This window comes from Engystomops pustulosus, chromosome 6 (assembly GCF_040894005.1).
Source record: "Engystomops pustulosus chromosome 6, aEngPut4.maternal, whole genome shotgun sequence".
Taxonomy (NCBI): Eukaryota; Metazoa; Chordata; class Amphibia; order Anura; family Leptodactylidae; genus Engystomops; species Engystomops pustulosus.
Window position 1 is genome coordinate 64271839 of NC_092416.1, and position 23635 is coordinate 64295473.

Sequence of the window (23635 nt, forward strand, 5' to 3'; positions counted from 1 at the left end):
TGTCACCTCTAAATAGACTAAAAGAAGAAGATAGGAGCAAATTGACTTGGAGTCTGGCCAAAAATAAGTACTTAAAGGGAACCTGTCACCAGAGGTCTGTTTTTAGTAGTGCCCAGTTTCCCACAGTAAAGCATAGTATAAAACGTTTTTTACAAAATTTCCAACTTTTATAGTTAATTAAATAAATTAGATTACCTTACCCAGCTGCTTACTAGATTTAAACTTTAAGTCCCGAGGGTGCGTTGTCCACAAAGCTGAGTCCGCTCACCTCCACTCAAGGTAATCGCTCATCAACCTTCACATGCAAATTAAAATCAAGCATCCCTCCTCATAATTTGGTGGCACCGGTAATGCAAAAAACTACTATTCTTACAGTAAATATATAGGGTTATGTGTAGGGTTATGATGAAACAATATAAAAAAAAAGAGAAAATAAGAAAGCTTGGCCTAAAGGTCAAAAAATGCTGTATGAAGGAGTTAACAGTAAGGCAAAATAGTTTATTTGAAGATTCTTCCATTTATGAAATTATGTTCCCATGACCGGCTCATGAATACAAAAACTCATGATATTACAATTAGTTCTTATCCCAAGTAACAATATAAATACCTGAAGCGCCAGTAAGTAGCTGTTCCACATAATTCGACAATGGATTCATCTAACTATAAGCTCTATCATGTACATGGCTGTGATTCCAGAGGATTTTTAGAGAGTTATTGTTCAGATAAGCCTGATATGGTCTTCAGAGAGGATTCCTTGATATTTCCTATTGAAAATCTTAAAAAAACTTTCCAGTTGGGTACGTAACTCGATTTTCTGTGATTCACTAGTTTAAAATAATTGTACAACTGACCGTGTTTAGTAAACTTGCTTTTTGAGGCATGAACAGAGCTGTAACAACAAATGAAAGGTAAAAGGGAGAAAAGTAACAACTTATTATAGATAACAAAGAAAATAGGGTTTTATTTGTGGCTAAGTAAAGTAATTGTTTTACTCCTTTTTAAGCTTCACTAGCCAGAAACACTTAAATAGAAATGTGTCCACTTGTACCTTTTCTCTTGGTTGGAAGCATGTAGATATGTGTATCATTACCTACACACAGAAAGCTTTTAAGGGGTTTGTTAGCATGGCACAGTACTGTATTGAGTTTCATTAGAAAATGGAGTTGCCATCTAAATCTGAGATAAGGAGTTTCCCACCTTTTAGGTTAACCTGATTTCGCCCATAGGACCCTTTATCGCTCCCAAAGATGACCGGAGCAGCTGGTTGCGCATGGTCAGCTGCCCCATTCATCTCTGTGGAACTGACTGAGATTGCCAAGTATGGCATTCAGCAATCTCCGTCTGCTCTATACAGATTAACGGGGGAGCCAGGATGCTCCAATCATCTTGGGGAGAGACAAGGTGTCTGACGGGGGTACATCAGACCCGACCGGACCCTGTTCTCGTGATCTGAGATCACTGAGACTTCCTATCCTGTGGATAGAACCTAACTTGTTTTGGGAGATGAGTTTCCCTTACATAATTTATTTCCCTTAAATGAGTTATCCATAGGAAAGGTCATGAATGTCACAGTGGTGGAGGTCTTCATAGATAAAAGAACCAGACTTTCAGTTCTGTTCCCTGTGTGCCATAATCAGCTGCTCAGTGAGGATCTCAGTCTTAAAAACCCACCAATATTAAATTGATCACCTATCTTGATCACCTATACCATTAGAGACAGAATTATAATTGTTTTAAATTTAAATTGAGCCTGTTGGAGTGGTTTGAGCCACTAAACCAACTACAAGTTCAGGAGCATTAATTTCATTAATAACGCTCAAATCATCCCAAAATATCCTTTTTACATTTTTGTCCATGGGCTGTGAAGTTCATCACACGTTTATAATGTTACATACCAACTATTTGCCTAACAGCTTGTATCCCCCGAATAAGCACTTGCCACTTATTTTGTAGTAAATTAAAGTATTCAGATGGTTCAAACACCCTATGGCGGTGGTGGCGAGTCTATGACACAGAGGCCAATGGTGGCACTCAAAGACCTTTCTGTAGGCATGCGGGCTGTCACCCAGGCCCAGAGTTTGCCAGACATAGTTTCATAGTTTATACGGTTGAAATGACAGCATTACAGATCCAGGTAGTGCTGCACTATTTTAAAGTGACCTATCTTGGGCTGCATGGGATCATAGGAGTAGTGAGAAGGTGTAAAAAGAATTGTTTTGGAGCTATTGGAGAACTTGCTTCAGGCCCCACACTTCTTCTGGTTCAGTGGGCACAACCTTCTTTCAGTGGTATTGGGGTGCCTCAGGACGCTGATACTATTCAAAGCTGGGGCAGACCAGGTAGCAATAAGTTAAGTTACTTCTTGTTAAATTGCCCTGTGGGAAAAGTGAGTGGGGCTTATTTACTAAGGGTCCCATGGCCACATTTTGATTGGGTTTTCCAACTTTTCATGCGACACAAATGGGGCGGGGGGCGGCAGGCCGTTGGACGATCCGACGGATTCGGACAAACCACAGGATTTAACTTTAAATTGTGTCACAAGCCATGAACTTATATACAGCGGGAGGAAGATGCTGAACTCCGGCGGACCTGATTGTGGAAGTGACACATTCAGGAAATCGGGCGCACAATCTAAGTGAATTGCGGCAGAGTTCTTTATCGTCGGACATTCCGGATTGGGGATGGCGCAAGGGACAGGTAAGTAAATGTGCCCCAGTGTGTTTTGGATCGCATAATGGGAACATGGTCTTGCAAAAAAGGATACTTCACACAGCTCTGCACACTCATATATGAAAGAGTTATGGGTGTCAAAATATGGTGGAAAATTTTAATAAAGAGATCAACCTTTTTAACCCTTTTGCGCACCTGGACGTAATAGGATGTCCCTGGGGGAAGAAACTTCCCACACTGGGACGTGCTATTACATCCCACTTCTGGCACCGGCTCACGAACGGAGTTGGCACCAGAAGCAGTGGCTGTCAGCTGTATATTACAGCTGGCCCTATGCTGAAACACCCAGGATTGGAGCCAGCTCTGCTCACAAGTGTTAACCTTTTACACGTCATGGTTAAGCATGATCTTGGCATGTAAGGGTGGTTCCATGCTTCTTACCAGGGGATCCGATCTCGAGGTCTGCTGAGTGAGCGATCAGAGTATCGCTGGTTCGAGTTCAAGTTTTAGTAAGTAAAAACTGTTTAAAAAAATAAGTTTAAAACATCCAAATAAATAATAAATAAATAAATATAAAAGCCCCAAAAATGTCACTTTCCCATACAAACACTTAATAAAGTATAAAAAACACAAATACACAGAAAAACCCACATATTTGGTATCGCTGCGTCCGAAACAAATCTGTATAATATAACAGAATCGTTACTGGACCCGCATGGTAAACACTCTTGAACAACTCTTAACCAGATTGGGCAGCCAAAAAATAAAAAAGCTATGCATCTGAAAAGATGGTGATGCAAAAATGAACAAGATTTTCTCCAAATTAGCTTTTATTCAGTAAAATTGAATAAAATACACACAAACCCCACATATTTTTATTTAAAACCCTTTTAAAATGCATAAAAAATGATTTAAAAAAATGTTACGTGCTCCAAAATAAGACCACTATGAAGAACAACTGTACTCCCAAAAATAGTCCCTTAACCAGATTTGTCAGCCGAAAAATAAAAAAGTTATGCATTGGAAAAGATGGTGATGCTAAAATGAATAAGATTTTCTCCAAATTAGTTTTATTGAGTAAAATTGGGAAAATAATATAAAATCTGGTATGGTGAACGGCCAAAAAAAAAAAAAAAATCTCAGCAAAAATGAAATTTTCATTTTCTCCACCAACAAAGAGTTAAAAAAATATTATCTTTTAGCTATAGATGCCCCAAAATTAAGTACCAGAAAAGTGCATCTCATGTGGCAAAAAATAAGCCCCTATATGGTCCACATTAAAAAAGAAAATAATTATAGCCTGTACAATTTGACAATGCAAAACTGCAAATAAAATCTGAATGGTGCCTCCTTCCGTTTTTTTCCCGGCCGTGTGCCCATACAACAGGTTACCGCCACATATGGGGTATCAGTGTACTCGGGAGAAATTAGGTATCAAACTTTGTGGAGCCTCTCTTTATTTAATACATTGCGAATGTTTAATTTTCTGCACAAGATGAATGTATTGTTCAAAAATATTACAATTTGTAGAACGCACCTCCATTTTGTTTTAACCCCTATAAAACACATAAAGGGTTAACAAACTTCTCAAAAGGGCTTTTTCATATGTTGAGGGGTGTAGTTTCCATAATGGGGTAATTTATGAGTCTAGCTATTATTTAGGCTTTTCACAGCCAATTAAAAGTTGAGCAGGTACATCTAAATACAGGGTTTAGAGATTTTCCCAAAAATATGAAACACGGCACCAAAATCCTGAGCCTCATAACATTCTAGTAAAATAGATGAAATCTTAAAAAGCCATGCCAACATAAAGCACTCATTTTGGAAATGTAAGTTAAGAATTACTTCTGTTCAAAAGTAGAGAATTTAGAAGTCTGAAAATAAAGAATTTTTCAAAATCTTTGCCAATCTTCAGTTTTTTTAATAACTAAACACAAAAGATATCATCTAAAATTTAACCTAATTTGAAGTACAATATGTCACGAGAAAACAATCTCAAAATCCCCTGGATATGTTAAAGGGTGCAAAACCACATATAGTGACACAGGGCCTCTCCTAGTTACGTCACTGTGCCATACTGTAGTATGACAGTATAAATCATAAACACATTAGGTATCGCCAAAAATGCCTGATATATAAAAATATACATGAAATGTCTGAATAATTTATTTTGATGTCACGCGTTTTACAAATCGAATATCGATTTTCCGTATTTTCAGAATTGACTATTTTGGGGATGAATGCTGGATGAATGGAATATAACCAACCCATTTTAAAATCTGCACCCCCTCAAACTATCAGCAACAGCTTTCAGGAAGATTGTTAACCCCTTGAGATCTTCATAGTAATTACATCAAAATGGAGGTGAAATTTAGAATGGTCAAATTGTGTCGGTTATACGTTTATCTAGCCCTAAAATGTACACATTTCCAAAAGATAAAAAGAGAAAACCCATCTAAAACTCCCCCAAAGGCATGTTAAATGTCGCGGTTGCACTGACCGTGGCATTTAACGGGTTAAACACCTGCGATCGAGCTCACTCTGATCGCGGGTGTTACACTGGGGTGCCGGCTATTAGTTATAGAAAGAACCCCTTGTGTCCCGATGCTGGTTCGGCTCAGATATTGAGCTGCAGCAGCACCAGCTCAGCGATATATCGGACCCTGAGCACTAAGTCACTGAGCTCAGTGTCTGATATATGGTTGAATACCATCACTATGAAGTGCAATTTGTAATGCAGTAAACAAGCCTGCACAGGGCTCTTTAAGTGTAAAAATAAAAAAGTTATAGATTTTTGATGGTGGGGAGTGAAAAATGGAAATGAATAAGCAAAAAAGGACCAGGTCTTTAAGGGGTTAAAGGATACCTACCATTATTAACCAAACATACATTGAGAAAGCTGTAGCTACACTGATGCAGAATCAGAAGGTTTAGCTCAAAAAATAATCATAAAATGAAGGACCTTGGGAAAGCTGGGTGAGGCTGGCTGCCGACATAAACACATTACACACGTAGCGTAGTCAAGACATGAATAATCAACCTGAGCTTGCTAACTCATACACAGCAGCTGGGGGATGGTGCAGCAATGAAGTAATTACATCATCCTCTGATCAGTGCATAACTAATGGGCTAGTAAAAGCTGAGCACAGGCAAAGGATCCACACAGCTTCATTATCATAATTTTATAATTGTTTTATCAGTAAAACCACTCACCTCAGGGATTAACCAAGATATGATCCTGAATCAGTGTAGCTAAAGCATTCTCAAGGTATGTTTGTGCAACACCCCTGCCAACGTATAGGCAAGGGGGTAGTTGCGAATAGGACGCTCTACCTGTCAGGATCCATCTCTTGAGCCTGCACAACTCACCCAAGGGATAATGCAGGGAGAACTCTGGGGGGAGAACAGCTGTAGCCTCTGTGCAGTGGGAGCACATGGTCTTATTCCAAGGAGTGAAGAGGTAGGAGCACACCTTTAGTGCTGCCTCAGTATTCTAATCCCAGGAACTGATAAAGCCTCAGGCCTACTGCCTGACACACAGGGCAAGTCAGGACACAGCTCCATCTCAATTATCCCAGCCTGCATCCAATATCAGGCTGCGGACCACTCTCCACGACCACTCCAGTACCAGAATCCGAATCTGCAGTTTGACCGTTTAGGCCCGTTGCCTGCTACCGTTGTTCAATAAAGAGCTGTGAGTTGATTTGCACAACGTTGCCTCCGTCTGATCTCTGGATACGGCTGTCTGCCACCATGGGCTTCCCCAGCCATTACCCAGGGACTCATCTTCCAGACACTCAGAGGTTGCCCCAGGGAGAACCAGTACATCAGCCTCTCCCTCAATATTTCTTGCACACACCACCTGCTGGAGACCTGCCAGGCTGTAGGACAGCCCTCCGGTCCCCCAAAGCACCGTGACATTAATGTGCCCTAGGCCGCAATCGCCAGCCACTCTGGTATTCTGGGCCTGGCTACCTCCAGGCCACAAGAAAAGGCTAAGTCCCGGTGGGGGATGTTGCATTTGCATCATAATGCTTCAAATCAAATGGTAGATTTTCTTTAAGGCCAAAATAGGCTAAGTCCTGACGGGGTTAAAATTATTAAAACATAACAAAAACTATAGTCCACCAGCATCACACAAAGTGAAAGAGTGTGCCTGCCATCTCCCTCATTAGTATTTGCACTTATCATCATTAGAGATGAGCGAACATACTCGTCCGAGCTTGATGCTCGTTCGAGCATTAGCGTACTCGAAACTGCTCGTTGCTCGGACGAGTATTTCGCCCGCTCGAGAAAATGGCATATCCCACCGTTTTGCTTTTTGGCGGCCAGAAACAGAGCCAATCACAAGCCAGGAGACTCGGCACTCCACCCAGCATGACGTGGTACCCTTACACGTCGATAGCAGTGGTTGGCTGGCCAGATCAGGTGACCCTGGAATAGACTAGCCCCTGCCCGCGCTGCTCGGATCATTCTCTGTCTGGATGCCGCTAGGGAGAGAGCTGCTGCTGGTCAGGGAAAGCGTTAGGCTGTTCTATTAGAATAGTGTTAGGCAGGAGTGATTCTACAAGAACCCAACAGCCCTTCTTAGGGCTACAATAACGTTTTATTTTACTTTTTTTTGTTTTCTTGTGGCTGGGCTTGCTGGCATTAGTAGTGCAGCTAGTACCATATTGTGAGGAATTTGCAGTGAGACTTGGGACCGTTGTGTTTAGCTCTTAGTGACACACATATCCATCTCAAACACCAAAGTGGGACAATTTATTAGGGGTTTGATTTCAATTAGGCACAGTCTGCCAGTTTCTTTTTATTTTACGTTTATTTTTTGATAACTCAGCGTCATCTCATCTGGCATAGCAGTGTGCTTTCATAGTTGGCTAGAAAATAGCCATAGCAATAGGATAGCATCGTTTGGTTTTAAAAACAAAAAAACACAAAAAAAAAATAAAAAAATTTACAGTTATAACTTTCATTTTCAAAATGTTTAACCCGAGGGCTAGAGTTAGAGGACGAGGGCGGGGTTGTGGGCGTCCAACTACTGCAGGGATCATAGGCCGTGGTCCTGGGCGGGGTGAGACACCACCTGCTGATGAGAGAGCAGGGGAACGCCGCAGAGCTACACTCCCTAGGTTCATGTCCGAAGTTACTGGGACTCGTGGTAGAGCACTGTTGAGGCCAGAACAGTGCGAACAGGTGATGTCGTGGATTGCCGACAATGCTTCTAGCAATTTGTCCACCAGTCAGTCTTCCACGCAGTCCACCCATGTCACCGAAATCGGCACTCCTCCAGCTCCTGCACCTCAGCCTCCTTCCCCCCAGTCTGCCCCCTCCCAGGAAAATTTGGCATTTGAACCGCCATACTCTGAGGAACTGTTTTCTGGACCCTTCCCAGAGTCACAAACCACTTGTCCGGTTGCTGCTGAGCTCTTTTCTGATGCCCAGGTTTTACACCGGTCGCAGTCTGTGGGTCATGATGACCTTCTTGACGTAGTGGAAGAAGTGTGTAAAGAGGTGTCCGACGATGAGGAGACACGGTTGTCAGACAGTGGTGAAGTTGTTGTCAGGGCAGGAAGTCCAAGGGGGGAGCAGACTGAGGGATCGGAGGATGATGAGGTGACAGACCCAAGCTGGGTTGATAGGCCGGGTGAACACAGTGCTTCTGAGACGGAGGCGAGTCCTATAGCAGAACAGGTTGGAAGAGGCAGTGGTGGGGCCAGACAGAGAGGCAGGGCCAGAGCTGGTGCATCAGCGCCAAATGTTCCCCGTAGTCAAGCTCCAGTGGCGAGGGCTAGATTTTCAGAAGTCTGGAGGTTCTTTTAAGAAACACCGGATGACCGACGGACTGTGGTGTGCAACCTTTGCCAAACCAGGATCAGCAGGGGTTCCACCACTACTAGCTTAACTACCACCAGTATGCGCAGGCATATGAATGCTAAACACCCCACTCAAACTTGTTAACTTTGTCGCCACCCTGCTGTGTAATCCACAAAATATACTGGCAAACTTTTATCATTTACCGATATTATTTCAGCGCTTCTTGCGCATCTGTTTACATTCCCCTCACCCGCCAGAACCCAAACTTATAAGAACGCTACTACACTTGATCTTGTACAAAAGGTTCTTAGAAGTGCTGTTTGGGGAGTAGCCTAGAGACAGGGGCTTGGATTGGCGAAAGCTCGCCTGGCAGCGGAGCGCCAGCTCCATCCCAAGATCCAACTAACATAGTTTTAACTGCAGCACCTTTAATCTACTACTAGTTCACTGCCTCCATACATGGTCCCCTTATCAAACGAGCTGTGTCAGGCAGAATTTTCAGGTGTTTCACCAGATACATAGTGGAACGCTGCCCATCTGTCGCCGCCATGCTGGAGACCTGAAGTTGCAATCATAGCAGCGCAATATGGATGCCCCATACTGTCGCTCTTAATCATGGAACCATTTCCGTAAAAACAATTAAAAATAGAACCACTATGCTATTCCATTATTCCTAGGTGACATATTCAAACGACCCGGCCTGCTTTGAAAATTATAATTTTTTCAAAGTAAACGCTTCTGGCCCCCAGGCCCATTTTGGGTGGGGAGGAGTCGAGAGACAGGGGCTTGGACAGGCAAAAGCTCGCCTGGCAGCGGACCGCCAGCTCCATCCCAAGATTAGGCAGCCTCAGAGGCATCCATGCATGCTGCCCCTGCTGTTTCCTGTCCATTTCGCCTCCACGATCCTCCACAGCGTCCACCAATGTCTCCATGTGCAACTTTCAACTGTCTATACCACAGACGCTGTAGCACGAGAGGATATGCAGCACATCATCCCCTTATCAAACGAGCTGTGTCAGGCAGAATTTTCAGGTGTTTCACCAGATACATAGTGGAACTCGGCCCATCTGTCACCATGCTGGAGACCTGAAGTTTCAATCATAGAAGCAATATGGATGCCCCAGTAGTCACTCTTAATCATGGAAGTCGTCTCCATGGCTGCCTCCCCATGTCGTCCCTTTATCAAAAGAGCTGTGTCAGGCTAATTTTTCGGGTGTTTCACCAGATACGTTATGGAACTTGGTCACTATGTCGCCACCATGCTGTGTTATCGACTAAATATACCGTCAACCTTTTGTTCACATAGGAAATCATTTCAGCGCTTCTTGCTCACCTCCTTTGGTGAAACCTGAGTCCATTTAGGGTATGTCGCCATAACACTCTCTAGCCTGCTGCCGCTGCCTCTGTGTGCCGTCCCCTATAGTGTCAGGGTCAATTATTGGATGTTTTAGATGTTATCTAGCCTCATTCGGTCACTCTGTCATGGCCATGCTGTTGCCCATAATTTTGGCATAATGGTGCGATTAAGCAGCCTCAGAGGCATCCATGCATGCTGCCCCTGCTGTTTCCTGTCCATTTCCGTGGTGTTTCCACCATTTTCTGAGGTTCCCAGGTGTTTGGCCAAGCTTCCCTGTGCAGACCCTTGGTCCCCTTGAAAAATGCTCAAGTCTCCCATTGACTTCAATGGGGTTCTTTATTCGAGACGAGCACTCGAGCATCGGGAAAAGTTCGTCTCGAATAACGAGTACCCGAGCATTTTAGTGCTCGCTCATCTCTAATCATCATTAGAGACAGAAAATATCAGTCTCTACAATCAATTCCTTTCTTTCAACTTCTCTTGCTATGGCTGAAAGGATCACCCTTTTGGCCTTCATCTGGGGAGCCTAAGTGTGTCAGTCACTTTGGAATGGCACACCATTTTTACAAAGTCAGTAAAAACTGGAAAGTTAGGTTGTTAGGGTATTAAATATTTTTGATTATTAAACAGGTTTTTCCATGAAAGAAATTTCACACATTTCAATCCCCTAGTGATATTAACACAATAAAGGTCATTTTAACCCCTTAATTTACAATTTGACTCAGTTTTATTGCTGTTTAGCTCCTATCACTCCCTATGTTGCTCAGTGGAGAATCCCAGAGTGTGGGCAGGGACTCTCTAAACAGACACTTTATGATCCATCTAGTTCTGTTGGGGTGACAATGTAGTTAGATTATCAGGGTACAGGTGTATATACACTTTCATCTGGCTTCTGACATTGTACTAACACACTTACACATAGATGGAGATAGATGAGATGGATGAGAGATGCATGAGATGCCTATTACACAGAAGCATGACAGACAGGGGCTGATAGACAGAAGCTGACCGACTTTTACACTGCCAGCCCTGCTACATCTGTGTTCTCACAGATATGTGCTTGCCTCCCCTTCCCCCTGATAACTTATCTCCTTGTAGTTTGCAGTTTGCAGCTACTCTCTCTGCTCACGATGTGCTGGCAGGAAGTGATCAGGGTGTGTCTGTGAGCTCTGTGCAGGGGGCGTGGCTACAGGCCCAGAGCAGAAAGACACAGAAACTCAGCAAGCACGGCCTCACACTTAAATCCAAGATGGCGGCCCGGCCATAAAGTCAGAAGTTACAGGGTTGTGTCTAGGGGCAAATGAAATAATGTACATCAGGACTGAAAGAGACAGGACTTTTATCTCTGAAATTCTGTATTTTTGTTAATAACAGTGAATGAGGCACATTTACTAAGGATCTGCATGGCGCATTTTCATCAGGTTTCCTGACTACTTCTGATTTGCGCCGCATTTAAGTGGGGATTTTGGCGCAATCTTGCATGCGACACAAATTGGGGGGCGTGGCCAATGGACAACCCGACTGATTTGGACTAAGCGTGGGATTTACTATTCAAATTGTGTCGCAAGACAATGCACTCACATACACCGGGAAGAAGAAGGTGAACTCCGGTGGACCTCAGCGGGGAAACGACACATGCAGGAAAATGGACGCACGATCTTGAAGAATCGCGCCAGACTTCATCCTCGTCGGACAACACACCTCGGGGACAGCGACAGGACCGGGTAAGTAAGTCTGCCCCAATGTGTTATTTTGTTATCCTGAGTACATATAAGAAACTTGTTTTAATGGGAATACCCTTTTAAAGGGAACCTACCACCATAAATCTACCTATAAAGGTAGATCGGGTGGTAGGTGGATCAATAGGATATGAGGATTGCCCTTTTAAGGGCTAATCCTCACGTCCCCGCACTTTTTGATAGCTTTTATTAGCTTTATATGCAAATTTTGTAATACGGCTACTGAGGCTACTCCACGCCCCAGTAGCATCTTTACTCCTCCTACCCACAATCTTCGGCGCGCAGCTCCTCGTCCGACGAACCTGCCGTTTACACATGCGCAGAACAGCAGGCCCACGCCTGTGGAGCTCCGGCTTCGGAGCACTGATCGTGCAGGCATGCGCAGAAGGCTGGTTTGTCGGACGAGGGCACGCAGCTATGAGGAGCTGAGCGCCGAAGATTGTGGGTAGGAGGAGTAAAGATGCTGCTGGGGCGTGGAGTAGCCACGCCATGTAGCCTCAGCTGCGGCTACTCCACGCCCCAGTAGCCGCATAACAAAATTTACATATACTGATAATAAAAGTTACCAAAAAAGTGCAGGGATGTGAGGATTAGCCCTTAAAAGTGCTATCCTCACGTCCTATTGATCCACCTACCAACCGTTCAACCTTTATAGATAGATTCGTGGTGGTAGGTTCCCTTTAAGGAAATTAGCACCAGCTGCCAGAATAACACCAATAACATACAGTGGGGGTCATTTACTAAGGGCCCGATTCCGTTTTGTGCCGATTTTCCCTGTATTGCCCCGGGATTTCGGTACACGCGATCGTATTGTGGCGCATCGGCGCCGGCATGCACGTAACGGAAATCGGGGGGGCGTGGCCGTAAAGAAAACCCGACAGATTCAGAAAAACAGCCTCATTTAAAAAAAAAAGTGACGCTCGACACGCGCTTACCTTCACCCACGATAGGACAGTGAACTCCAGTGCGTTCCGATGCTCTTCAGCGCAGCAGCGACACCTGGTGGGCGTCGAAGGAACTGCCTTAGTGAATCCCGGCCGGACCCGTATCCACCGCAGAGAACGCACCGCTGGATCGCGAATGGACCGGGTAAGTAAATCTGCCCCATTGTTCTCTAATTTGATCAGTGTTCTTTTAAAATGATCACATTCACATTTTTATTCTGTGCTATACATTATACAATTTATGAAATAAGCTTTAAATTTTGCTATTTTTACTCATTTACTCACTGGTGTGCCAGCAGCAGACATGTATAGCACTGTTCTCTAAGCCATGGTGACAGAACATGTACAGTACTTATATGTTTTAGCGTGATTTTTTTTCTTGTACAGGTCATATTAAAGGAGATATCTTGATAGACCTCAGCATTAGCTCCATTGTTCATCATCTGTATGCAGCCTGTGAGTTTTTTAAACACATCATAGTCTTGAAGGTCCAAGACAGATGCATCCTGGAGCTGAAGAGATGGGTGGACACTCGTACAGGAGCATTTCACTGGGGACATGCTGCACAACTTCATGCAGAGATAGAAGGAAAATGGTTAAGTATTTTAGGAAATAATAGAAGAGACCCCTTTACTTTTGTCATTGCCTTTATTGTGCAATGATGTGAAAGCATTTAAAGAAAATATTAAGGAAGAGTCTTCTCTCACTTCTATTTAAAACAAACCTGTCATCAGGGATGTAATTTTAAGCTGGTGAAGATTCCAATAGCCTATGTAATGCTGATTTTAAAAATTCCAACATTCTGAATACTATATAACAATCTTAATGGGGGTCATTTACTAAGGGCCCGATTCGCATTTTCCGGCGTGTTACCCGAATATTTCCGATTTGCGCAGATTTTCCGTGTATTGCCCCAGGTTTTTGGCGCACTCGATCGGATTTTGGCGCATCGGCGCTGGCATGCATGCGATGGAAATAGGGGGGCGTGGCCGAACGAAAACCCGACGGATTCGGAAAAAACGCTGCATTTAAAAAAACGAAAGTGTCGCGGAGCTTGCACTTACCTTCATCGAGGATAGGCCGGTGTATTTGAGTGCGTTCCGATGCTCTTCAGCGCAGCAGCGCCACCTGGTGGACGTCGGAGGAACTGTCTTAATGAATCCCGGCCGGACCCGAATCCACAGTAGAGAACGCATCGCTGGATCGCGAACGGACCGGGTAAGTAAATCTGCCCCAATGTGTTGCACACTTGGCTCCTAGGAGCTAACAACGGCTCAGGACCGGTTCACAAACAGTCCTACAAGTAAAATAAAAGAAAGAGAGAAATTACTCTGACCGGAGCTCAGACTGGCGTCTCATGTCCTGCCTCTTTTATATCATTCACAACACCATAAAATTACAGAATAATACATCTTAAAAAATGCACAATAAGTTTATCCCACTATGCGACCTTTGTTCCTTACAATGTTAATTATATAATAATTATATATGATTCTGAATACTGCCACAACAGCCCTTGCCCTACTATATAGCAAGCCCTTGCCCCAGTGTATAGCCAGCTCTTGCCCCAGTGTGTAGCCAGCCCTTCCTCCAGTGTTTAGCTAGCCCATGTCACCAGTATATAGCCAGTCCATGCCACCAGTATATAGCCAACCCATGCCACCAGTATATAGTCAGCCATTTGCCCCCAGTATATAGCCAGCCCCTGCTCCAGTATATAGCTAGCCCCTGCCACAGTAAATAGTCAGCCCTTGACCCAGTATGTAGCCAGCCCTTGCCCCAGTGTATAGCCAGTCCTTGTTCCAGTGCATAGCTAGCCCATGCACCAGTATATGGCTAGCTCCCTGCCCCCAGTATATAGCTAGCCAGCCCCCTGCTTCCTAGTATATAGCCAGCTCTTGCCCCAGTGTATAGCCAGCCCTTGCCCCAGTGTATAGCTAGCCCTTCTCCAGTGTATTAAACAAGATATGATTTTGCATCACAAGGTATCTTTGGTTCATAATGCATGGGCTAGTGTTAAGAAGAAGAGGGAGCTGAAGAAGAAGAGAAGAGGGGCCCTAAAGGGGGGTACTGTCACAGGTGACCCTGGGATCCATGTCTCGGATCGCGGGTGCACCTGTGTTCCGCTGTGCCGTGCAGCTCCCGCGGTCCGGACCTATGTCACGGCTGCCCCCGTGATCCATGTCGCAGATCGCGAGTACACCCGAGTACACACGAGTACATGCTCAGCTGCCCCGGACCCGCACTTACCTCTCCACACTCCTGGTCTGGCTCTGGTCCTGGTCTTCTATGTCCTGACACTCACTCCCGTCCAGGACTAGGCCCCGCGTGCGCCCCCGTTCTATAGGGCGCGCGTGTGGCGGTACTCTGTGATTTAAAGGGCCAGCTTCCTCCTAATTGGCGCTGGCATTTCCGGCTCTGCTATATAACCCTGCAGCTCCCAGCATCCCCTGCCTCAGTGTATAACCAGCCCTTCCCCCAGTGTATTTAACAAGATCTCAAGGTATGTTTGGTTCATAATGCATCAAATCAAATGGTAGCCATTGCCCCTGTGTTTAGCCAGCCCATGTCCCCAGTGTACAGCCAGTCCATGCCACCAGCATATAGCCAGCCAGCTCCTAGTACATAGCCAGCCCTTTCCCCCCGTATATAGCTAGCCAGCCCCTGCTCCAGTATATAGCTAGCCAGCTCCCTGACCCAGTATATAGCCAGCCCCTGCCCCAGTAAATAGCCAGTCCAAGCCACCAATATATAGCTAGTCAGCTCCTTGCCCCAGTATAATGTTAGCCAGCCCCCCAGTATATAGCTAGCCAGCCCCTGCCACCCAGTATAAATCTAGCCAGCCCACTGCCCCCTGCCAGTATAGCTATCCAGCCCCCTTCCCCAGGATATGGCAAGCCCCCCCAGTGTATAACTATACAGCCCCCTGCCGCCCAGTATATAGCTGTCCAACCCCCTGCCCTAGGATATGGCTAGCCAGCCCCCTGCCACCAGTATATAGATAGCCAGTCCCCTGCTTTTTAGTATATAGCCATCCATTGCCCCAGTATAAAGCCAGCCATTGCCCCATTGTATAGCCAGCCCTTGCTCCACTGTATAGCCAGCCCATGTCACCAGTGTACAGCCAGCTCATGCCACCAGTGTATAGCTAACTCATGCCACCAGTGTATGGCCAGCCCATGCCATCAGTATATAGCCAGCCCATGCCACCAGTATATAGCCAGCCCATGCCACCAGTAAATAGCCAGCCAATGCCCCCAATATATAGCCAGCCCCCTGCCCAAGTATTTAGACAGTTCCCTGCTCCAGAATATAGCTGGTCTCCTTCCCCTGCCCCCATTATAAAGCAAGGCCCCTAGTATGTAGCCAGTCAACCCCAAGTTTATAGCCAGCCCCCAGCATATAGCCAACCCCCTTCCCCAGTATATAGCCAGCCCCCAGTATGTAGCCAGCCCTCTGCCCCAGTATGTAGCCAGTCCCCTGCTCCAGTGAATTGTCAGCCCCTGCACCCAGTATATATCCAGACACTGCCTCCAGTATATAGCCAGCTAGCCTGCCCCAGTATAAAGCCAGCACCTGCCCCAGTATATAGCCAGCCTTTGCCCCAGTATGTAGACGGCACCTGCCCCAGTATATAGCCAGCCAGCCCACCCCAATATATAGCTGGTTAGTGCACCCTCAGTATATATTCATTTAGCCTGTCCCCAGTATACAGCCATCCTCTGCCCCAGTATATAAAACAGTAAGCTCAATACTCACCTTTCCAATGATCCCCGCAGGACCTCTTCTTACTTCCGGCAGTGGCAGGTATGTGCACGCTGGCCATGCACTCACTATGATGCCAGACGTTTCTTCACTGTGCGCCCCAAATTACATGTCTACTTTATTCTTTGGTTCGGTACGATCACCGGGATACCAAATTTGTATAGGTTTTATGTTTTCATACATTAAAAAAAATGAAAACCTCCTGTACAAAATTTATTTTTGGATTTTGCCATCTTCTGGGCTAATAACTTTTTCATACTTTGGTGTGAGTGGTGTCATTCTTTGCAACTTTTGATGATGTTTTCAATGCTATCATTTTTAGAACTGTATGATCGTTTGATCACTTTTTATTGAATTTTTAATAGTTTTCGAAATGTCAAAAAAGTGCCATTTTCTACGCAAATGCATTTGCAAACGGCAGAAATGCGCTTTTTCACCATTTTCACTGCATTTGGAATTTTTTTCCCGCTTCCCAGTACACAGCATGGAATATTCAATACCTTCACTATGAAGTGCCATTTGATACGCAGTATAAAAATAAATAAAGTTATAGATTTTTAAAGATGGGGAGTGAAAAATGGAAATGAAAAAACAAAAAAGGGCCAGGTCGTTAAGAGGTCAAACAATCGCAAATGCTAGTTTATTGCTAGCTCTTGCATTATTTTGCCCTCTCTGCCACCTTCACGGCAGTGGGGCGTGAGGGATGGTATGGCCGGATGGGAGTGGGCCAATACTGTCCCTACACCGGCGCACTCGCGTTGGCGTATGATAAATATGGCCCATTGTGTTGTACAGGATAAAATCTTACACTTCCCAATTACTAACATTTTCAGTTCCTGTCTGCAGGGCCGGCTCCAGGTTTTAGTGGGCCCCTGGGCGACAGAGCCTTAGTGGGCCCCCCTCCAGTGGCCACACTTCCCCTCCTCCCCCTGCGTACACACTGACCCCCCTCCCCCTGTAGGCACACTGACCTCCCCCTGCAGGCACACTGACCCCCCTCCCCCTGCGGGCACACTCACCCCCCCTCGCGGGCACACTGATCCCCTCCCTCCGCCCTCCCCCCTCCCCCTGCAGGCACACTGACCCCCTCCCCCTGCGGGCACACTGACCCCCTCCCTCCCCCCTCCCTGTGCAGACACACTGACCCCCCCCTTCCGGGAAAGATAAAAGAACTCACCTTTTATGGTTCCCCTGGAGCAGCGCCTGCAGCTGCGATCTGTCTTCAGCCTGGGCCTGTAGGCACACTGACCCCCGCTACCCCTGCGGGCACACTAACCCCCCCTCGCGGGCACACTGATCCCCTCCCTTCGCCCTCCCCCTGCAGGCACACTGACCCCCTCCCTGCCCCTGCGGGCACACTGACCCCCTCCCTCCCCCCTCCCTGTGCGGACACACTGACCCCCCCTTCCGGGAAATCTGAAGACATCACCATGTGCGCCGGTTTCAGACCCGTCGCATACCATGCTGAGCGCCGCTTCGTGGAAACCAGGACAGGTGAGTTTTAGATTCTGCTTCTATGCTGCCCTCCCGACAAGTGAAGCGAAGAGGAAGAAAATTAATTGATCCGGATTGTGATCAATTGTACCAGTGTCTTGTAGCGACACTGGTACAATTGATCCGGGGGCCCGAGTGGGCCCCTCCAGCTCCCTGGGGCCCCGGCACTTAATGTAAATACAATAAAGGTTATATTTTAACCAGTCACCAAATCCCTGGTGGATAGGGTAGTTTTGGTCTCTAGCCGTGCGGCTATTGGTGCTACATAAAAAAATTGGGTCAAGTAATTTATTTCCCTCCTTTGGGAATTGAATGTTGTGGTAACATTGGCTCGTATGGGCTCCGCCCAAACGGGCTGTACACGTAGCCTGAGGCTATGGTCACATGTGACGTTTGTTTTGTGTTTAAAAATGTTTAGAATTTAAGCAATGTAAGACACTTGGCGCTGGTTAACAAACGCAGACACACCCACCTAAACGCAAGGCAGGCGCCACATGTTTATTTTTTTAGATTCAGTTTTTGAAGCCAAATGTGGATGATAATGGGTGAGGACATATAAATAAGAGGAGCTACTCTTCCTCTATTTTCACTCCTCTCCTGATTTGGACATCAAAATCTGTATCTGAAAATTTGACACCCTCTTACAGAAGTGTGGCTCTGTGACCTCCACTAATCTTGCAAATAGTTACCTAAACCATCTTAGAGTTGTTTTTCAAATATTGTATACTTTCTCTAATTTCCCATATATTAAAACATTTTTTACTCCCACTCTCGTTCACTTATTAATCCTGATAACTTTTTCTAATAGTGGTTTATTACAAACTTATAGAAATAACCACTACAATTCCCCCCACAAACCATGTCAGAAATTGGAATTAGACTACATTCACTGTAAGCATTGCGAAAGCTGGGCTCTGTAACTGTATCTGGTTCTGGTAATGTATGTATGGAGTAAGCTTTGTTCTTTTGTATTTTATATGTAGTAATCTTAGTTCTGATAACTTAACTCTATGTAGTATTCTTGGTGCTGGTCTTGTATCCATATAGTAATCTTAGTTCTGGGAACGCATACATGTAGCAATCTTGGTTCTAAGAACATAACTATGCAGTAATTTTGCTTTTGGTGATGTATCTATGTAATAAGCTTGTTTCTGTTTCCATATCTATAAAGTAAATTTGGTTCTGGTACCATATATATGTTGTAAACATGGTTCTGATTCTGTATGACAGTAAAAAACTGTTATTGCCACAATACTTGAAGAGTATTTTTTTTTTGGGTGGCACAGTCTTCATACAGCCCAGGGCCCATGGTCAGCTTAATCCACCCCTGCGCTGAATGCTTCCATAGATATATTATACTGACAGATAGAGGTATCCTTTTTGACTATGTATGCTCAGTATATGTTGAATACAGCAGGAAACATAGGGTGGAATGGTGTAGTAGACTAAAAAAAAGTCATAGTAACCTAAGACTAACGTACAAAGTGGGTGAGCCCTAGTGATGTAACTGTCCAACTGTGGTCACTAGGAGACAACCTGAACATCATCAGCAGCAAATCACTGCCTGGCACTGATGTTATTCCTACTGGATGGGTAGCTGTCCACTGCCGTGGTGACCAATATGTTGGCACATCACAATGTACACTTTGGGGCATAATCAATACTAGTTATCAAACTGAGAAGATTGCTCAAGTTGACACGCCCACAATTGGAGCAACTTTGTGATTTTTTAATGCAACTTTTTAAAAAGTCTTAAATCATAAATCCAGCTGTGCACTAGCTGAATGATTCATAAATCAGTTGGCTAATGCTTCCTTGTTTAAGCCGATTGAACGGTCCTGTGCAACTTTTTGACCTCAAAAAAGTTGAGGAAAACAAGATGCAACATTTTGTCACACACAAAACGTTTTTAATGGCACAAAAAGTTAAAAAAGCAATGTTAAGTGTCTCCTAACCTTCTCATCTATAACATTCTATTGTATGTTATAATAAATTGCATTTTGAATGGATATAATGTAAGCTTAAAACTTAAAAGAAATCTACTACCAGGGGCAGATCCTGCCAGAGGGGACAAAGTCCAGTATTTTAATGTGTTTGGTTTACAATCCTTCATCCTGGTGGTAGATGTCTTTTGATTAACCGACCCTGTCTCAATTCAAATACTACTATTCATCATTACTAGAAACCAAATTTCCACAGGGAACTGCTGAGCTTTCATGCTCTCCTATTGTTGTTGACTGGTAGGTGATGACTTTTTCCCATTCCTTTCAGTAAGCAGTTAGAAGACAAAGAAGGAAAAGTGCGATCTGCGCTTCAACATGTTGTGAAATGTGACCTTGAGAAAGAAAATATGATAGAACCAATAGATTTACCACCAGCGGATTGTATCATCAGTGCTTGGCTCCTGGATGCTATCAGCAAAGACCAAGATGATTACATCAGATATCTCAGGAAGTTCTCAAAGTTGCTCAAAATTGGAGGGCACCTCATAATAATTGGATGTTCAGAAGCAACATATTATATAGTCGGGAAAGATAAGCTCCATGTTTTCACATATGATGAGGAGTTTGTCAGGAAAGCTCTAGTTGGAGAAGGTTTTATTATTGATCGCTGTGAGGTTAAAGAGAGAACAAATGTCAGTGATCTCATTGACTATAAGGCCATTATGTTCATTGCAGCTCACAAGGAGAAGTAGGTCTAAATGAGTCTTTTATTAAAAGCATACTTTCCATTTCAAATACTAATCAATGTATCTCTTCAGTAGTAGATTTCCACGTATACTAGTGTAAAGGTATACAGTGTTAGACTTTATAATAATATAAAGAATAGAGCTTGTAATATTTGTTTAGAATTCAAATGTGAAATTTTTAGCTTCCATCATAGATAGAACATGTTTTTCCTAATGTTTATGTTTTAAAGGAGAAACGATAACATGTGGCATACGAGATACTCTTAGTCTAGCATTCAATTTAGCCCATAGGATAGTTTATGTGGAAAGTTTAAAATCAGTGACATAAAAAGACACCAATGGGTCCTGTTGCAAACTTTGGATCAGGATCCCCTATACCTAAACTAGCACTGCCACCCCCATCCCACACAGTACACTTGAGAATATACATATATGCTATATAGACATATGCTCTTATATGTAGTGTCCAGAGGCAGCCTTCCTTATTAAAGGAAATTTACCACCAGGATCCAGGATTGTAAGGCAAGCAGCCTTACATGCAGGTGTGTGCCCCCTCTAGTAGGATCCATTACTCTTTTAGCTATGTATGCCTTTGTATTTACAAAAAAAGCTTTAACCCATATGCAAATGAACCCAAGGGGCTTTAGGCTCAATTAACAGCTATGGAGCCTGGAGCTTCCCGGTCACATTCTAGCAAACCCCCTAATTAATTGTCCAGCTGCAGCCCCCCCTCATTATAAGTTGTCCAGCAGTAGCCTTCCCTCATAAATAAGATGTCCAGCAGCAGCCTTCCCTCATTAATAAGATGTCCATTAGCATCCTCCTCTCGTCAATAGTATGTCCAGCAGCAGCCTCTCCTCAATAATATATCCAGCAGTAGCCTATCCTCATTAATAAGATGTCCAGCATCAGCATTGGCCACTAAATAAAATGTCAATTAGCAGCCTCCCATCAATTAAATATTCAGCAGTATCCTCCTCTCACTAATAATTGTCCTTTAGCAGTAAAGTAAAATTGGGACCACGCACGCCAATGGTTTTTAACATGCATTTAATGTCTTCAAAGTGATAGATTACAGCAGTGATACTTGTGTGACACAGGAGGAAGCGCATCCTCCTTTGTGCAGCAAGCACAATACTAAGCGCCAGCACGCAGATACTCTTTGGTAGACAGCTTTTGTGTTTGAAAAAGGCCCTTGTGGCCGAAATGTCACACAAGTATCACTGCTGTAATCTATCACTTTGAAGACATTAAATGCGTGTTAAAGACCATTGGAGTGCGTGGTCCCAATTTTACTTTACTGTACATGGGGTTGGATCCCTGGATCAGATGCACCAAGATACTTGAGAGTGCAGACCGGATATATTATCTACAAAGTGTCCTTTAGCAGTCACTGAGCCCCTTGTCATCTAAAAAATATACTCAGTATTACACACTCTGCCAGACCCCAGGCCCCCTCTTCCTAGCCTGGTCGCAGTCTCATTCCTTGTGACCGAATCGTTATGCACCCGGTTAAAATTTTACCAACTTCTCTTCAGTTTTAGGCTGCATTCACATGAACGTGTGATTTCTCCGGTCCTGTATTTTCGTGCTGTATAAATCCATATGAATCTGTATATTCATGACGATTTTCATCTGTATGTGCACGTATGTCACCATATCCGTATAAAATATGATGGGCTGGCAAAAAATGGATGGCTGAATATTGGCTAGCTGACAGAATGCACCTCCCACTGGTTCTGGATACTGCAATTATATACGGCAGCATAATGTGCACAACCGTATACAGGAATATGCAACCTGTATTATATATGTTCCCATAGACCTCTATGAAGCATAGAGAACAGAAATACTGGAGAAAATAGAATATACTCTATATTATAGAGGATATAGGATAAGATAAAATATAGTAATGGTGATCAAATTCGCACTGACATAGCAAAGCTAAAGACACAGCGGAGAGAAACCTCATCAATTAGCATTCACACTGCAGAAAAGGGACCTTCTGCCCTCCCCCGCTTCCCCTTTTTCCACTTGAGCTATTCAGCAGGAGGTAGTGGAGGAAATTTCAAAATGAAATTATTTTTCTTCCATTCGCATCTGGCAACCCCAGGCACTGCACCTTAAGTGCATAGTAAGAAATACAGCTATGCCCATAATAATATACTAAAAATGGTAAATCAATCTACAAATTTTGCTATATTATTCTTATAAGTTAAGCTTTTAAGTCAATTCCTTTTAAATTAATGTTTTTGGTTTAAGCTAAGCTTTTTAAAATTCCATTTTTTTTTAAATCAAAACTTTTTATTGCACATTTTTTAACATTTTTACAAACCTTTCCCCCCTTCCCCACCCGCTAGTAGACAGACCCCCCCACCTCCCACTGGAACAGTCTGGACAAGTTGCATAACATACATTGGACTACCTAGATATTACAAAGAAACAAGTTCAGCTTATACAGAATTTTTCAAGACAATGCAGTGGATTTACATTAGATTGTGTATATGTTAGAGAAATGCTGTAAGTGGATTGCGACGCAGATGAATTGATGGCAAGCCAGGAGTATCTATCCAGGGACCCATACATGTTCAAGCTTTGTATTTGCTTTCCATTTACAATAAACAGCTTTTACAGTCTAATTACATTGATCATTTTTTTAATATATGCCTCTATGTCTGGCTATTAGTTTCCTGGCTTGGTATAGCATTCCCCTCACCCCTATCAATGTACCATCATGTGCTATGATTGTCTATATTATCTAAAACACTAACAATAGGGGTAGCTGGCAGAACCATTCCAAACACTCACGAGATGAGGTTCAAAACATCTTTCCAGAATTGCCCTAGTCACGTCAAGTGCATTAGGTGTGCACCATCTCTTCCACACCTAGGGCAGCTAGCACCACCGTGAAGACCCGCCCTGAACAACCATTGTGGTGTTCGATATACCCTGTGTAGCAATTTGTGACAGTTGGGGGGCTTCACATAATGTTAGTGAGGGAACCATCTCCAACATGTCTGAACACTGCTCTTCAGAGATTAGGCATATGTCCTCCTCCCATTTATTATAAATAGTAAGGGAGTTTTCTTTGTGGTACTCTTCTAGCGGTATGGTATAAATTTTAGAGATGTACCATTAAGTACTGTCTGCTACGGTTAAACCA

At 44.0% G+C, this 23635-nt stretch overlaps 1 protein-coding gene across 1 annotated transcript; it reads left to right on the forward strand.

The window, feature by feature from the left end:
* The first annotated feature begins 646 nt into the window (after positions 1-646).
* Positions 647-21497, forward strand: LOC140065726 (nicotinamide N-methyltransferase-like). The gene is made up of 3 exons (XM_072113300.1): positions 647-797; positions 12912-13119; positions 20055-21497. Exons 1-3 carry the CDS (start codon positions 647-649, stop codon positions 20476-20478), a joined length of 783 nt encoding a protein of 260 aa, XP_071969401.1. The 3' UTR covers positions 20479-21497.
* Positions 21498-23635: the final 2138 nt, after the last annotated feature.